Below are 18,988 nucleotides of genomic sequence, written 5' to 3'. Positions count from 1 at the left end.
AGAGTAGACTCTTCGGGATATACAAATGTGGGCTGATTGAGTATGGTCTGTACTCAGCCTATTATGAGCCACTCAAAGGGCATATTGTGTGGTTTGATCAGCCAGCTGTTGAGGTCTTTGACCTATGTACCCCGAATTTTAAAAATGTCTACTGTTAAATGTGATTTTACGATTGGGCAGCACTTGCTGAACAATCCTGAATGTCTAACAGCTATATTGCCAACCAATCAGGCTGCTCCCATTCGTTGCCCTACCCCCCAATTCCCAGCCCCCCTGTTGCAGCTCCCTATCTTCCCTTACCAGAGGTTTGTCTGACTGGTCCCACAAAACCGTCCCACTTACCTCGCAGTCCGGCCTCCATGTTGATGCCGTGAGGGGTTAGCTGCAGTCCCAGCCATGGCTGTCCCTCTGTTTTTCTTCTGGGACTGGGGAACAGCCAGCCATCTTATTGTCTCTGAGCAGCAGACAGACTGTCCTCCAGATGGAGGAAGAAGCCACAATTTTAGCCATTTAGAAACCTGGGCTGTAAAATCAAAATGCTGTCTTTCTAGCCCTGGGGGAACAGGCCCTCCCCTCACATTTCAACTGGTAGGCAGGGTCACTGCCTCTACAAATAATTCCAGACAATCTGATACTTTGCTTTTGAAGAACAGATCAAAATTTTGTGGCATACTTAAGTTCAATAGCAAAAAACACACTTAGCAGAAAACAGCAAAGATTTTCTGCTATGGTACCACTTGCTTACCTAGACATCGAAACAAGGGTTGACTGTCTCAGAAGTATTGGACATTGGGACTCGCCCCTCAAGAGTGACTGAAGATATAGGCTGGAATTTTATCAGCACGCTCACCCCAATTCCAGAAGTGGGCGAGGCTCAAAGAGCAGCATTCTCCAATAGCCCCTTTGGCAGGATCATACGAACTTCAGGCGAGTGTGCCAGTAAAATTCCCCAGTAGTGTAAAAAGACTGGAAATGATCCAGAAACGTCACTCATTCAAATGAAAATCATTTGCCTATTTTAACAGAAGTCAACCAGATTTAAAAATAAAGACGTTAGCCATTGATCCAAGTGTTCATCGAATGTTGTCAACACCAAATTCTAGGCTTCGAACAAAGTCTGCTAAACACTAAAGACAAGATTCAAGAACTAAATATTCTTGTTTGTAGATTGACAGCATGGTTATAAAATAATTATAAGACCATAAGACATAGGAGCAGAATTAGGCCACTCGGCCCATTGAATGGCAGAGCAGACTCAATTGTAGCTGATATTTTTCTCATCCCCATAATCCCTGATCCCCGTATTAATCAAGAACCGATCTGTCTTAAAGACGCTTAACAACCTGGCCTCCACAACCTTCTGCAGCAGAGTTCTATAGATTCATCACTCTCTGGCTGAAGAAATTCTTCTTCTTCTGTTTTAAAGGAGTGTCCCTTTAGCCTGTGATTGTGCCCTTTGGTTCTAGTTTTTCCTACTAGTATTCCTCTCTGCTTCCACTCTATCCAGGCCTTGCAGCATCCTGTAAGTTTCAATAAGATCCCGCCCCCCCCCATCCTTCAAAATTTCAACAAATACCCAGAGTCCTCAGTCGTTCCCCAGAATGAAGAGCTTGTCGTATGAGGATCATTCTTCTGAACCTTCTCTGGACCCTTTTCAAGGCCAGCACATCCTTCCTTAGATATGGGGCCCAATACGGCTTACAATACTCCAAATAAGGTCTGATCAGAGTCTTATATAGCTTCAAAAGTACATCCCTGCTCTGGTATTCTAACCCTCTCAACATGAATGTTAACACTGCATTTGCCTTCCTAACTGCTGACTGACCCTGCACGTTAACCTTAAGAGAATCTTGAACAATGATTCCCCAGTCCCTTTGTGTTTGATTTCCTAAGCATTTTCCCCATTTACAAATTAGTCTATGCCTCCATTCCTCCTTCCAAAGTGCATAACCTCACACTTTTCCACACTGTATTCCATCGGCCACTTCTTTGCCCATTCTCATAGCCTGTCCAAGTTATTCTGCAGCTCCCCTGTTTCCTCAATACTACCTGTCCCTCTACATATCTTTGTGTTATTTGCAAACGTACCAACAGTGCCTTCAGTTCCTTCCTCTAAATCATTTATATATATTGTGAAAAGTTGTGGTCCCAACACTGACCGCTGAGGCTCACCACTAGTCACCGGCTACCATCTTGCGAAAGACCCCTCTATCCCCACTCTGCCTTCTGCCAGTCAACCAATCCTCTATACATGCCAGGATCTTACCCTTAATACTATGGGCATTTAACTTACTTAACAGTCTCCTATGCAGCACCTTATCAAAGGCCTTCTGGAAATCTAAACAAACCACGTCCACTGGTTCTTGTTTAACTTCCTTGTTACCTCCTCAAATATCTTTAACAGATTTGTCAGACATGACCTCCCCTTGACAAAGCCGTGCTGACTCAGTCCTACTTATATACTTCCAAGTACTTTACAACCTCAATTAATAATGGATTCCAGTTGCAGTCCAGTACTCTCAAAAGGTCATGCACAAAAGTATTTAATTATACACATCAAAAATGGAAAACTTATCAAATAGAATTTTCAAAAACGACACTTCCTGAAAGGGAGTTTGTGAAAATGATCCCAGGAGTGAAAGGCTTGATGCGTGAGGAGCATTTGAGGACTCTGGGTCTGTACCCAATGGAGTTTAGAAGGATGAGGGGCAAACACATTGAAACCTACAGAATATTGACAGACCTAGATAAAGCAGACATGGGGAAGACACTTCCATGAGTAGGAGAGACTAGGATGAGGGCACAGCCTCAGAATAGAGACGACTGTTTAGAACCAAGACGAGGAAGAATTTCTTGAGGCAGAGGGTGGTGAATCTGTGGAATTCGTTGCCACAAAAGGATGTGGAGATCAAATTATCGAGTGTATTTAAGACAGATAGGTTCTTGATTGGTAAGGAGATTAAAGCTTACGGGGAAAAGACAGGAGAAATGTATCAGCCACGATTGAATGACAGAGCAGACATGATGAGCCGAATGGCTTCATTCTGCTCCTATATCTATGTTCTTGCAGTCATTGTCCCAGATTGTGTTCAAAAGTAAATGCCACATATGACTAATATCCCACATATTCCTGCTACAGCACAAATACATTTAATAATCTATCATGCAAATCATAAAGTTAATAGTAGCTGATCCTAAGCATTGACATAGAAGCTTCCTTTTGTGCTCTTAATGGATTATAGTTAGCACAAAAATGTAAATCTAAAGTTAATTTTGTTTCAAAGCCACTACAGTTCCTAAAATCAATATAATCCAACTAAACCTTGCATGTACTGGGCAATCAGTAAACATCTACATAATTAATTGTGGGACATTCAGCCACAGATGAAGACAGGTCCCAGCTAATATAAAATCATTATATTATTTGGTATAGTGCAGAAGGAGGCCATTTGGACCATCAAGTCTGCACTGAACAATCCCACCCTGGCCCTCTCCCCATAACCCCACGCATTTACTTTAGCTAGTCCCTCTGACACTAAGGGGCAATTTAGCATAGCCAATCCATCGAACCCACTCATTTTTGGACTGCAAGAGGAAACCAGTGTACCCAGAGGAAACCCACACTGACACAGGGAGAATGTGCAAACTCCACACAGACAATGACCCAAGCCAGGAATCGAACTCAGGTCCCCGAAGCTGTGAGGCAGCACTGCTAACTATTGTGCCCCAATATCCCTCAAACTTACAAAATTCTAACAAGGTTAGACAGGGTAGATTCAGAAAGAATGTTCCCAATGGAGGGGGGAGTCCAGAACCAGGGGTTATAGTTTGAGGATAAAGGGTAAACTTTTTAGAACTGAAGTGAGGGGAAAACTCTTCACCCAGAAGGTTGTGAATTCCACACATTCACAACCACAAAGTAGTTGAGGTCAAAACATTGTCTGATTTCAAGAAAAAAAATTAGATAAAGCTCTTGGAGTTAAGGGGACCAAGGGATATGGGGGAGGGAACCAGAATATTGAATTCTATGATCAACCATGATCAAAACGAACGGCAGAGCAGGCTCAAAGGACCAAATGGCCTACTCTCGTTTCTAGTTTCTATGTCTCCATGAAATAGCAACTGAGAATTATTTTGTATTCGGCATTGTAGTGTAGAAACTTGGACAACATCTAGAAGACAGAGCAATAACTGGATGCTAATAAGATGTGAATGCTGAGATGCATGTGTGGAGTGACAAAGGACAAAAATCAGGAGGTCAGTGATGCTTATGGGAATATCAAGGAAAGTAGCTGAAAAATGATTGAAATGGTGTGGTCATCTGTTGCCAAAAGAGAGAGTGTGGAAACATGATAAGGCGAGTGACAGATGGGCCTACCAGGAAAATGGAATAAAGAAAGGCCTAAAACTACATGGACAGATGCAGTGGAGAGAAAGTTCATCACAGCAGGATTGGAAGAAGAATGGGTGTCAGGAGGGAGCAGATTGAGAAGGATGATCAATCAACATTGTGGCAAACCCAAGTAAAATGAGAGAAGCTAAAATGAGTACCACCAGACATTAATAGTTTGTTTTAGTTTAAAGAAATGTGAAACCATCACAGATCACAATTTTGCTTGAAAATAACTTAAGCAATTTAAATTAAAATTCAAATAATATGATAGATCAAACTATTTTGATTTAGGTTTCCAGGTAGAAAATGGCACCTGAGCAAAAGTGAACAGGGGTATGATTTGGAAACAAATTTCAGATGGAGTGGAAAGTACACTGCAGATTCAATTTTGCTTGCTTTAACTCTTCCAAGATTAATTTTACCCTCCTCTGTCTTCATTTTGGAAAAGTAATATTAGGAAAGTCCCTGAAGATATCTTTTTGTTAGCATATTGGTCAGCCATTTTCTAATTCAACTTCTTGTAACATCATTAAAATTTATACTAGTTAAGTAGCTCATTAGCTGCTTCAGGAGTGTTGAAGGATCATTACTGCAGTATTAAAAATGTTATAGAGTAAGAGCAAGTTTAGACTTACCCACAATTATAAAGTCAATCATTAAAAATTCTTGACTTTTGACCAGAGTAAGTGAATGTTAAGAATGAATAAAACACACCGTGTTGATGAGCGAACAAGGCAGGGAAAAGATTCAGACCATTAACGGTCAGAAATAAAGCACAGGAATATATCATAAAGGGAGTTATGGATGCTGCGGGGGGTGGGGGTGGAATTTAGAATCAGGTTAAGTCCAATAATTCAAAGTTATGTCCAATAGGCATCATTGTGTAATAAAAAGTAATTGTCTATCTGAGATTAGAATCCCCCAAGAAAACATCAGATTTACGTCAAGACAAGTTGACTTTATAGATTTCAGCATAGACTCACAAGGTTGCCCGGGAAATAGATACTGCAAAGTGGGGAAGGCTATTGAAATAGTATGGAAGGTCCTTGGCTTCAATAATAGAGGTTCAGAATATAAAAGTAAGGAACCTGTGCAAATTTATTTACCATTGGTCAGCCTCAAGTGGAGTATTGTGTTCAGTTCTCAGCACCAGACATTAAGAAGGTTGCCAGCATCTTAAGGAGAGTGGATAAAGGGATTTACTAGCTTTTTGTATGGAGAGGTGGCAGGTGTTCTCTTTATAGCAGAGACAACTACAGATATGATGGAGTTATTCAAAATCATGAACTGTTTCAAAAGATCAATTAGGGAGGAACTTTTTTAAAAATTCTTTCATGGGATGTGGGCATTGCTGGCAAGGCCAGGATTTGTTGTCCATCCCTAATTGCTCTTGAATTGAATGGCATGCCTGTCCATTTCAGAATGTAGTTCAGAGTCAACCATATTGCTGAGAGTCTGGAGCCACACGTAGGCTAGACCAGTTAAGGACAGCAAATTTCCTTCCCTGAAGGGCATTAGTGAACAAGGTGGGTTTTTTACAATGATTGATTCATGGTCATCATTAGACTTTCATTTCTAGATCTTTATTGAATTCAAATTCCAACATCTGTCACGGTGGGATTTGAACCCAGGTCCCCAGACTACTACCCTGGGTCTCTGGATAACTGGTCCAATAACAATACCACTACGCCACCACCTCCCCAGTGCCAGAGGTGATAATGAAGAAAACTTTTCTTAATGCAATGAGTTGCTGTGATCAGGAATTCACGGCCTGAAAGGGTGGTGGAAGCAAATTCATGAGAAACTTCCAAGAGAATTGTGTAAGTACTCGGACGGATGAATTATACAAGGCTACAAGAAAAGAGCAGCCGAATGGAACTAATTGGATATCGCTCTCAAACAGCCATCTGTGCACAATGGGCTGAGTGATTTCTGTCTGTGCTGTGTCAGTCAACGCTTATCACTCTAGAATTTAGATAAACAAACTGACAGTTGGTAGAAATATCACTAATAGAGCTTGAGGAATTCAAATGTTTTGGTCTTATAAATGCCTGCACCATTTACAGGGTACAGTTACGAAGATCTTCCTCCACCAAAGGAAGAAAAGGAGAGAAGGCAGCTAACAGACTATCTACTGGTAGCAGGTAAAAAAAAAATCAAACTTATTTCGTGAACTGCCATATCTTCTGACACAGCTGAAGGGGTATCGAGTTCTGAGAACAAGTCAAGATCCTTACTTGGGGATGCCAACTCTGTTCAGGGAAGTCTCACGACATCAGCTCCCACCTCCAACTGCAGCTCCCCCTGGCTTCCACTGTTGGTCAACTTCCATGTCCATTCTTGGGTCTCCCCTGTTATGGGAGGACAAACACTAGGAGATTGGAGGATTCCTGATTAGTCTGTCTTTCTCTGCAGCCAACTCCCACACCTCACCCCCCACCCCCCCAAGCCACACCTCCTTATATTTAAAGGAACAAAAGTAGTACTACTACTATTTAATAATAGTATTAAATTATAGAATTTAATATTCAATAAATATATAAATACATTTATTGAAATATAATCAAAAATGCTGTGATTATATTTCTCCTGGGTCACTCACAGAACGAGTGTGGAGATCAATCTTTAATTCAATGAGACTTTAGGGCAATCTTACAGGAATGACAATTGCCCACCAGCAGGGAGGGCGGATAGCAATCGAGGTCATGACCAGTAAAGTCTGGCCGCTCACACCCCGCACCACTGCGAGTGAGGATGGAGAATTTGGCAATCAGCCAAATCTCTGTTCACTGCAGCAGGACCAAAGAATCCTTCAGGCACGAACAGCCAGAAAAACTACCCACCCCCCAACGCACTCCACCTCACCCAACCCACTCCACCTCCCTGCCATTCTTGTGGTTTTATTTCCTACCTGCACTTTCCACATATGAAGGGGGAACTCAGGTCAACACGTGAGTCTCAACTGCATGAAAAAATATTCACCCCTTCCAGTTTTCCTTTTGTTGTGCTTTTCTAGTAAATCAAATATATCTTTTAAGCAGGCTAAGTTTTAAGTTTAAGTTTGTTTATTAGTGGCACAAGTAGGCTTACATTAACAATGCAAATGAAGTTAGTGAAAATCTCCTAGTCACCACACTCTGGCACCTGTTCAGGTACACCGAGGGAGAATTCAGCGTCTAACCAGCACATCTTTTGGATTGTGGGTGGAAACCGGAGCCACCCGGAGGAAAACAACACAGACACAGGGAGAATGTGTAAACTTCACACAGATAGTGACCTAAGCTGAGAATTGAACCCAGGTCCCTGGTGCTGTGAGGCAGCAGTGCTAATCACTATGTCACCCCAGAAACAGAATTAACTGTGCATAATGTCTGATTCTTCAGAGAAAAATATTCATCTGAAGGATTAGAGATCTTGTTGGGGTAGAAAATACATTGAAAATATTTTTGCCAAAAGAACAGGATATCAGACAGATACATTGGGTGTTTCTCCTCACACAAGGTAGACTTGCATCTGTTCTCATCGTGAGGTTTCTTCTAGCCTATTGCTAGAGGCTTATATTTGAGGAGCACCTCACCACATCAAAGATGGCCGACCAGGAGTCTCTCTTGCTCTTACCGTCAGCCATTGGTGTGTCAGAAGGATTTTGCAGGCTCATGCTCAACCTTTTGGCTGCATAGTGAACACATCTTCTTTGTCCATCAAGCCCTGGGGTGGGACTCGAACCCATAGTTTCTGACTCAGAAGAAGGGACACTACCTGTTCCTCCAGCGGTAAGGATCTTCCAGGAGCAAACAACAAAACAAAAACTTCCCAAAGTAAAGGCTTAATAAAGGAACTTCATCACACAACCACTTGGGCAATGCCCTGGACCTAAATGCTTTCCCCCAAGCCCCACCTGCTTCCTAGTTCAGCTGGGGTCAGCTGACCACCACAACAATGTTGCCATTGGTTGCATTGTAACAGGTCAGCTGACCACCACAACATGTTGCCATTGGTTACATCGTAACACTACCCACTGCGCCACACAAGACCCCCATTTAAACAAATAGGCACCGACTGGCAACTTAAACTGTGCCGGTTTATCAGTCATTTGCCAAAAGTAATCAGCATTATTTTTTCTTTGCATTTGGGGCTGTCAATCAATCAATTCAGTTGGTGGGTATGAAGTTCAGTGTTAGTCAGGGATTGGTTATGCTATGGGCTAATACCTCCACAAAAGGAGCAGAGAGCTGAATGTGAATTCCATTGAGCTATTCCCAGCAGTCACTTCTAACCTCCTGCTCCAAAATGTTGAAAACTGAAAATTGTTTGAAATACACACCGGATTATCCTTTCCAACCTCTTTAGATGGTGACTAGTGTTTAAATAGGTGCCTTTATTGGAACTCCGCTCAAAGGTTTTGTTTTGCCTCACCTTTACAGCTTGTTCACAACAGTGTCAGATGATTTAAAACAGTGAAATTGGCCTACTGTCAATCAGGTATTCTGTGTCTTCCTTTGAATTGTCAAGGGATCCCAGGACAGAGGCAGATGTGATAATGAGTCAGTTTTGCCTCATGAATGCTAAACATACCACCTGTAGAGATATTGCAGCTGCATTCGAAAAGGATTAGTTTGCAATCTAACATAATCAGTCTGGAACAGGATCTCCAACGAAAGGTATTGGACTTTAAATTTGCACTGAAGTTCCTTTCATTTTTGAAGTATCTGAAAGCTTTCGAGAATAAATTACTTTGGAAAGCTCAGCTTCACACCCGCCTCAGTGAATTCTCTGCAGTAAACTTCTGCAGATTTTCCCTTGCAATAATACAATAAAACTACCACCAGGTGTGGGCCATTCAGTCCCTTGAGCCTGTCCTGCTATTCAGTTAGATGGAGGTTGATTGTGTAACACAACTCCATTTTCCTCATCTAATCCCCTGATACACTTGCCCACACAAACTGTGGACAGAAGCAAAATCCTATGGTTGCAGGAAATCTGAAATATAAACAGGAATTTCTGGAATCACTCAGCAGCATCGGATGAAGAGAGAAACAGAGCTGGTGTTTCAGTACCTTGGCTGTACATCCTTAAGCTCCAGTAACACTGAGTGTGATTGTCCACTCTGTCCCTCCCACATAGTGTGTTTCCAGCAGCAGAGATGGTTTTCCATTGGCCTATGGTGGGATCTTCCAATCCCAGCGATGTGTTCGCCCTTTTGTGTGGCTTGCCTGTCCAGCTGCGGGGACTGGAAGATCCCACTGCCTATCCACAATCTTTTGTAGGGGAGAGTTCCACATTTCTACATCTTCTTCCACATAAGGGGATCAGAAAAAGATGCAGCTTACATCATGGAAGCCCTGTCACACCGTACTCTTAAAGAGTACAGGAACAGGCTTCTACGTATCCCTCTACGTCCTGCTTGTTCATGTGTCTATCTGGACAAGTCTTAAATATGGCTAACGTGTCTGAATTCATTTACTTGTTTGATGCCTTAAAAGAGCTGCCAATGATATAAATACAAGAGTTTGAGAGGACAGAAGTCAGCTTGTTGTTGTGTGACTCTTATCCTCAGTGATAAGGCTTCCCAAGTGCATTAGGACTACCACAAGGACTGGAGCTACTAGGGAGCTGGCTGTGTAGCTGCAGAAGGGGACTGATTGTTGTTGCTGTTGTTGCAAGGAAGAAGGAAGAAAAAAGCTGCCTCAAACATCTCATTTGGCAGTGCATTCCAGGCTCCCACACTCTGTATAAAAAATTTACCCGCACATCGCTTCTGAACCTTCCCCACCCCCCCATTACCTTGAACATGTGCCTCCTTGTAATTGTCATTTTTGTCCTGCAAAAAAGCTTCCAACTATTCACCTTATCTATGCCCCTCATAATTTTTAAACTATCAGGTTCTCTCCCCTCACCCCCAGCCTCCCATCTTTCCAGGGAGAACAATCCCGGCTTATTCAATCTATCCTTCCAGCTATTACCGTCTGTACCATCCTTTTCTGTACTCTCTGCAAAGTCTCCACCTTCTTCTGTCAGTGCGACAACCAGAATTGGACACAGTATTCCAAATGTGGCCTAGCCAATGTTTTAATTAATGTCTTAGAATCCACACAGTGCAGAAGGAGACCATTCGACTCATCGAGTCTGCACCGACCACCCAGGCCCTATTCCCGTAACATCAAATATTTACCCTGCTAATTCCCCCTGACACAAGGGTCAATTTAGCAAACAACATAACACACACAACTTTGCACTGTGGGAGCAAACTGGAGCACCTGGAGGAAACCCACGCAGACATGGGGAGAATGTACAAACTCCACACAGTCAGCGTGGAGGCTTAATTGGACATTTAATTTAACTACTTGTCTTCATATGGCATGATGCCTGTACAAAGATTGGCTATTCTACTATTAGCTTCTCTTGGGGCTGTGACAGGTTTTTTTTTAATATGTTGTTCATCTTTCTCTAATTTTCTAGGTTGGCATGAAAAAGCCTTCTCATTCTGTCACGATTATGCTTTTCTCCTTCTCCTGCCTCTTGCGCCTTCCTCTTTTTCAGGGAATCGTTTGAAGGTCCAATCAGTATTCTGGTCTCTGCCAAGTCTGCCGTGCCACAGTTTGTGCCTTTCTCGTGGTTCACAGACAGCAGCAAAGGTTCAACATCCTCCAGCGGTACAATGTCACCCACCTGCTCGCCAAGGATGTCCTCCCAGGGAATCATCCCGAAAAAGTCTGCTTCCCAGGTAGGGCTGCTGTTTTCCATGATTTTGGAAAGTAAAAGGGATTTATGGGAAGGGAGACTAATTTAAACAGCCCTGATTTCTCCTCTCACCACATGTAAACAGAAATGTGTTTTGAATTTGATCCCCCACCCCCCTCCCCGCACCCCCCATCCTTCTTTATAAACAGTGGCACTTTTCCCAGCGATCCAATTCTTACGAATAACCACACAGCAAATCTAAGTCTAATGGTGTTTTTTAAGTTTATTTATTAGTGTCACAAGTTGGTTTACATTAACACTGCAATGAAGTGACTGTGAAAATCCCCAGGTTGCCACACTGGTGAGGATCATGTATGGTCCCCAGCAATGGGGATCGCATGTGATGGCCTCACTAGTGGGACCAAAGAACATTGAAGCCCCCTGGTGGGCAGACACAGGGTTGGGTAGTGCCAGTCTGACTGCCAGCAAGGCACCCTGGCACTGCCCACTCGGCACCATAGCATTACAGGCCTGGCAGTCTGGCAGTGCCCACTGGGCATCAGGCAGAGCCAAGGGGTGTAGTCAAAGGGGAGGGGCATGGCTTGAAGGGGGCATGTCCTGAGGGGAGGCAAGGAGTGAGGGGCCACGTACTCTGCCTCGGGGATCACCATGACAGCGTTCGATGGGGTGTGGTAGAAACTGGGGGCTATGATCAGCCGGGCAGGCGGGCAGTTGGGTGAGTCGATCAGCCAGGGATTGGTGCTTAAAATGGGGAGGTGATTGATACTGGGGGAAGTCAGGGTGGCAATTGGCTGGGTATGGTGTCACAATTGGGGGCGGTGAGTGGGGGCCATGATTGGGGGCTGCGATGAGGGGAGAACCGCGACTGGGGAGACAATCAGGTAAGTGATTGGTGAGGTGGGGATGTGCTGTCTGGGTGGGGAGGGAGACATTGGGTGTGACAGAGGTGAAGTGCACTAGGTAGTCTTGTACACAGTGCACAGGGAGATAGGGGTGCACGTGCAATAGCACCCTCTAACTGTCTGAAGCCGGTTTCCAGGCGTAAATAGTCTCCAGTCACTATCCCCGCTGATGAAAATCACATTTGGGATTGTTTTTATTCTAAGTACCATAAGATAGCGTATGAGACCTGCTCCAAAAAATAGTTATGATTCTTTCCTGTTTTCATTTTTTTTTTGTAAGATTGTTCCCAGTGTATTTCAACTTGGCTAAACTGTATAAAAATTGCCTGATAGGAGATTGCTCACAACAAGGCTTGGAATAGTGCTGAACAACATATTCATTTAATGTGATTGAAGCAATCAGCACCACTTTGGTCCTCTTTGTATGGAAAAAAATTGTAACTGCCCTAAAATCTATCTTAAGTTAATAGAAATCTAAACAATCAATAAAATATTGAATTCACCAGTTCTAAACTGCGGTTAATGACAGCATGTCCCGAAGGTTCCTTTATGTGTTCACAATGTTGGTTAAATATGTTCAGATGATCCCTTTTAAAAAAATTAATGAAACCTATGAAAATATTAGTATACTCATTATTGAATACACTTCTCTGCAGTTAACCAAATTTCTGTTCTTTGAGCTCTGTCATGAAATGTGTGCAGAGGTTTATGAAACAGTTGGAGAGTACATTGCTTTCTGACAAAACTGCCAATCCCTTTACACAGGTTGGAGAGAATTGAAGGTCGTGTGCGTTCTGTCAATTACCCACCCAGCCCAGGATGAAAATTATTATCTTTGTTCTTTATAAATAGAGTAAAGGAACTGTATTCATGAATGTAAGGACATAGGCTGGCATGGTGGCACAGTGACTGGCGTTGCTGCTTCACAGCGCCAGGGACAATCGGGTTCAGTTCTGGCCTTGGATCACCGTCTGTGTGGACTTTGCACATTCTCCTTGTTTTTGCAGGGGTTTCCTCTGGGTTCTCCAGTTTCTTCCCACACTCCAAAGATATGCAGGTTAGGTTGATTGGTCATGCAAAATTGCCAGGGGGACAAGCAAGGTATATGCATGGGGTTACAGGATAGGGTCTGGGTGGAATTGTTGTTGGTGCAGGCTCAATGGGCCAAATGGCCACCTCCTGCACTGTAGGGATTCTGTGATTCTATGACAAGAATTTCTATGGAACGAGGCCTGGATGGTGGATGGGATATCAAAGGGCTCATGTTGGTGGGGAGGAGGGGATTAAGGGGTTTGCGAATCAGGAGCATTGTGACTGTGTGAGAGATTTGGAGGCCTTGTGGCGAAAAGGCGTGTGACGATACTGTACCTTTAAGAAATGTATTTAATCATTTTTTTCTACATGCTTTTCAAACAGGTCCTAGTATTGTATTGTTGCCATAAATGTCTGTAGTTGCCATCTTCTAATTGTTTCTGAAGCAATATAATGGACATCATGTTTAATTTTATTCTGGACTAATGCAGTGTCCTGGGGTTTTAGGTGCCTTTTGGAATTAATGGATGGAGCATGATTGGCAGGTCTGGTGATGCTTGGGGACAGTTTTTTCTTCAATAGAAAAATAGTGTTTTAGTTTTGGTTTAGTTACTAGCTGGAAGCTGGTGGAGGCAGGCAGTGCCTCTGTCTGTCTCTCTGTCTCTCTCTCTCTGTCTCTCTCTGTGTCTGTCTTTCTGTCTCTGTCTCTGTCTTTCTCTCAAGACATGTCTATCCTTGCGTCTGGACAATAAATGCATGTATTCATTAGTTGCAACATTCGTTCCCTTATGGAACCCTTCCGATAAGACTGCTGCTGACTCACAAGTTCCCAGACCTTTGGCTTTAAACTAATGACTTTTACCATCATGCCTTTCACTATCTTTGCTTGGCTAAAGTGAACATTATTTTTTAAATATCATAGGATATCATAAAATATCAGCATATATGTTTTGAAATCATAACTACTGTTTTGCTTGTCTTACTGCATTCACATATGTGTAAAACTGTTTGTGTTAGCAGGTCTAAGAACTATTTAACTCCTTACTGATTTCTTGTCCTCTGAAAGGCTGCATTCTGCCTATAAATTAGTTGGTTAGGAATCCCCTTCCACAGGTGGGACTGCTGTCGGTACAGACTCGATGGGCTGGATACCCTCCTTCTGCACTGTAGGGATTCTATGATTTTAAAGACCCTTGAAGAACATTACTCTCCAAAGTCACTGATCATCGTGGAATGGTACAGGTTCCACCGAAGGAATGAGGTGGAAGGCGAATGCATTGCTCAGCTTGTAGCAACCTGTGTTTGGTGAGTCATTAGAAAATACTCTTTGAGATTGTCTAGTTTGTGGTCTCCAAAATGAGATATCCAAAGAAGATTGCTTACCAGACATGCTTTGAGTTTGAAGACAGAAGTGGATATCACAGTGCTGTTAGAACTATATGCTAAAGAGCCTTCACAATTTGGTGCAGGAATGAAGATCCACATTTTGGAATTGGTCATCAGAAGTCAAAATAGCAACAAGCATTTCACAGATTTGCTGAATGGTCCATTCTGGCACGTGAATGCTGGAGCAAGAATAGCCAATGTAAGAAATATAGCAAAATGGATTACATTGCAAAAGCATGTTGGGCTAGACCAGTTTCCCAAAGAAGAATATTCAGAAGAAGACTCTAGTAACCTTCATGAAGAACAAGTTGCATTTTACAAAACGTATTTACAACATAGAAGAAAATAGTTACAACTGTGAAGAAGCAAGTGTCCAGAAATACAATGAAAAGCTCCAACAGAACATCTTATTCACACCGGGTGGATCACATAGATTTTGGATTATTCCAAAGTTAAGTGGACAATTTATTAGGACAGAGTTTGATACCAATGCAGCTTTTTAATTCTTGAGACTACATACCAACAAAAGCTGAAGCATCTTCCTTTAAGACCAGTTGGTGTGATTTTAAGGATGTACATGGAAGAGATTGTGCCATTGAAAGGTTACATTGTGGTCAACATGGAGTTGAGTGAATAAACTACAAAGTTGCCTCTCCATGGTAATTTTGGAGCAGTGATTCTAAGAATGGTTACAGATTCAACAAGGTGAGCCTTGTTCATGAGGCACTGGACATTTTAAGGTCCAGTAGATGAGAAATAGGAGAAGAATGGGCTGAGACTAGCTATGCAAGTGATGAAGAATCGATCTTCTATGTTTCTATAGCAGGATTAGGCTACTGAGTTGGACGATCAGCCATGATCGTAATGAATGACGGAGCAGGCTCGAAGGGCCAAATAACCACCTCCTGCTCCTATTTTTTGTGAAGGTAATAATTAGCATTGCAGAAATTATAACTGCACTTATTTATAAACTGGAATTATCTTCTCCACTTCAATTTTCCTAATGTTTCTCAATCCTTTTCATTTTATTTTAATTCCCCCTCTGCAAAGGGAAAAATGTTTTGGGTCTGTTATAGTTCAACAATAATGGAAATTTACCTGCAAATCCAACACCTGTCTGCCTGGAGGAAATGGGAATTAACTGACTGGATGGCAGTGTAGTGACTGGGCCTTTGGCATCCTTTTTCAAAATTCATTTGTTCATTGGGAAATGGGCATTGCTGGCTGGACCAGCATTTATTGCCCAACCATGAGGGTATTTAAGAGTCAATCACATTGCTGTGGTTCTGGAGTCAGACATAGGCTAGATCAGGTAAGGATGGCAGATTTCCTTCCCTAAAAGACATTAGTGAACCAGATGGATTTTTACAACAATCGACAATGGCTTCATGGTCATCATTAGACTTTTAATTCCAGATTTTTATTGAATCTTCAGAAGGTGGGATTCGAACCCAGGTCCCCGGAGCATTACCCTGGATCTCTGGATTACTAGTGAAGTGACAGTACCACGACGCCACTGCCTCCACCTCCTGTGGTGTTGAGTTCCATCCTCACAATGATCTTGGCAAGGGGATGATTTGCGAGGAAATATTCAGCAGAGTTTCTCATTGCTATTCCATACAGACACTATTAACCATCCTCATATGTCACTGTTATCCAACCACAATTAAATGTGACTTCTACTCAAGTGCAAAAGATCTAAATTTTGCTTTTAGCTCTCCAAATTTGCTTTGCGAAACCAGTTTCCAAGTGCATAATTTTAGAATTTTGGCAGTTTTGCTCACAATTCATGATATCATGATGCAAATGCTGTATTTAATAGATTCAGCCCAGCTGGCCCATGTTGACCAGATTTCCTAAACTAACTAGTCCCATTGGCCTGCGTTTGGCCCTTATCCCGCTAAATCTTTCCCTTCCTCACACTTGTCCAGTACACAATAATACACAAATTGTTATCAGTGGATTGTTAACCCGTTCAGCCTCGCATTGCTAGTTGGCACATTCATCCTAATGCATGCCCCATTAAAAAGCATAACTCTACTGCCCTGAGCAGAATACTGGACATCGATCTAAATTGAAGGTAAACACAATGGTAGTTCATCCAGGATTCCTGTAATTCTAGAAACAAATCATTCATATCAATGTGTTTATGTTCTAGGATGTTACTATTGTGACCAGCTCATTAACTTCCAACCTTCGCTACAGTGCCATGCGCAGATCGGGAGGAATTATTTTTTGCAGAGGCTTGTTAGGTTGGTGTGTGGCATGGTGGCACAGTGGTGAACACTGCTGCCTCACAGAGCCAGGAGCCCGGGTTCAATTCCAGCCTTGGGTGTCTATCTGTGTGGAGTCTGCAGGTTCTCCTAGTATATGCATAGGTTTCCTCGGGGTGCCCCGGTTTCCTCCCACAGTCCAAAGATGAGCAGGTTAGATGGAGCGGCCTTGCTAAATTTCGTCTTGGTGTCCAAAAATGTGAGGTAAATGCACAGAGTTACTGGGATAGGGCGGAGGACAGGGGGTGCTCTTTAAGAGCGTCAGTGCAGATTTGATGGACTGAATGGTGTCTTCCTGCACTGTAGGGATACTAGTTCTATGAACATATAGGGGGGGAATTTCCCAGTGCAGGAAAATCCTGCTCGAGGACCTTTGCATGGGTCTTGTCCCGCCTGCTCCGATTCCCATGGTGGGCGGGACAGGAAAACTAACAGAAACACTGATAGAAGTAGAATTCATAAAATCTTGGAAAGGAGAAGGGAATAAATATTTGAAAAAGAACAATTGATTAGTCCAAAAGGGTAGTAAAATAAGACTGAGTGGAAAATTCTTTCAGGGAGCCAACACAAGTGTGAGGAACTGAATGGCCTCCTTAAGGGTTTGTAAACAGCGACAGGCTGAATGGTCTCCATCGTTCTATTGCGGAGTGAAAATACATACATGCTAACACGAGCAGGATTTAGCACTCAGCAGCAAGTAAAAACATTTATTCATCATATCCTTCAGATCACATAACAGATTTGTACCCATGAGGTGTTGATTTAATATAAAAGAATAACTGGAACAATGCACATGATAGCATATTGTGGTGCAGAGAAGGAGAGGGGTGACAGCATATACATATATAACTCAGTGAACTGACTGCACATTTTATTGCAAGAATACCTGAATTTTAGAATGCCCACAGTCAAATCTCAAAGGAGGCCCACTACTTATGTACTCTATGTTTGGTCCATTAATGAGAGTATCAAGCTCAATGAGCTAAAATCCAGAGAATACGTCATGGGTCTATTTTTTTTTACTTTAATGACGTTAAGTCACATTCCTGTGTTATAATATCTCAGCTAATGATCCATAAAGCACCCAGGACACAGAGATCTAAAAATAATTTCAGCTCTTGTCTACAGCCCTGTGTTTTCTCTGCTCCACAGCTTGAAGGTACTTTGACAGCTGTAGTTCCTGACTGATGAGTGCCTTTTCCATGACGATTACTCATTGATCTCTGGTTTCAGTGGGGAAATAAAGGTTAGGAATTTAATGCAAAAAAAAAGCATTGTAAAAGACAGAAAGGCAGACAGATTTCCAGTGGGTTAGGAGCAAAATACTGAAACGCTGGAATCTGAAACAAAGACAGAAGATGCTGGAAAATCTCAGCAGGTCTGACAGCATCTGTGGTGCAAGAATAGAGCCAATGTTCTGCCAGACTCGAAACATTGACTCGATTCCCTCTCCACAGATGCTGCCGGACCTGCTGAGCTGAGATTTTTCAGCACTTTCAGAATTCCAAAGGGGCAAGTGGGAACTGCCTGAAATGGGCCCTGAACACCAACACTGTCCACTCAGTTGGGTGGACTGTGGTTTAATCCAAATTAGGATTTGGGCCTCATTATTTGGATAAGCTTTGCTGGAAGTGGTCCTAGAACGAATGTGGGTGGGTGGGTGGGTAGATGGAAAGGAAATCCAATTGTGGGCCTGCAATGACTCTCAGATTGCTGTAGAGCCAGGAGAAGCATTTGTACATTCTGGTGCTCTGCCAAACAAAAGAAATATTAATTTGTTAGTGGCCACTGCTTGGTTAATAAAATGCAGAGTCGCCAGAGTCCCAGATGACCCTAGCTGACTGGTAGTGACTTAATCTGAGATTCACCACACCTCAGGTGAGGGATATGGTTGAGAAGGCAGGCCTTGCCTTCTTGAATAACCTCAGTCGGTGAGGAAATTGAGCCCATGCTGTTGGCATCATTCTGCATCACAAACCAGCCGTCCAGCCAACTGAGCTAACTGACTCCCTTAATCAGTCTCTGTGTCTTCAAAAACTGAGTGCAGCCAACACATGTTCTGCTCAAGAAACTAAATTCCCAGAAGAGTCCAGAAGCAAGCAATAAACCCCTCATTAGCAAACGCAAGGGACCTAATTAACACACTTTAGTCGGCTGTCTGAGATGTCTGCAAAATGTCTCACCCATTCTGATATTGGTCTCCCATTGCATTTAGTTTACCTGTAAAACAGAGGTCTAACAAGTGAAAATAATACCAGGGAGATATCCCATTAAAAAGGTAAAGAAAATGAAAAGTGAAA

At 42.7% G+C, this 18,988-nt stretch overlaps 1 protein-coding gene across 1 annotated transcript in view; it reads left to right on the top strand.

Moving 5' to 3' along the window:
* samd14 (sterile alpha motif domain containing 14) overlaps positions 1-18,988 on the top strand; it is a 119,501-nt gene that overhangs the window by 59,081 nt on the left and 41,432 nt on the right. The window contains exons 5-6 of the mRNA XM_080213368.1: positions 6,460-6,537; positions 10,934-11,117. Coding sequence (XP_080069494.1) covers positions 6,460-6,537; positions 10,934-11,117 — 262 coding nt within the window. The remainder of the gene's footprint in view (positions 1-6,459; positions 6,538-10,933; positions 11,118-18,988) is intronic.

Source organism: Carcharhinus amblyrhynchos, chromosome 27 (genome assembly GCF_965287045.1).
Source record: "Carcharhinus amblyrhynchos chromosome 27, sCarAmb.v2.hapA, whole genome shotgun sequence".
Lineage (NCBI taxonomy): Eukaryota > Metazoa > Chordata > Chondrichthyes > Carcharhiniformes > Carcharhinidae > Carcharhinus > Carcharhinus amblyrhynchos.
This window is presented reverse-complemented; position numbering and strand designations above follow the sequence as displayed.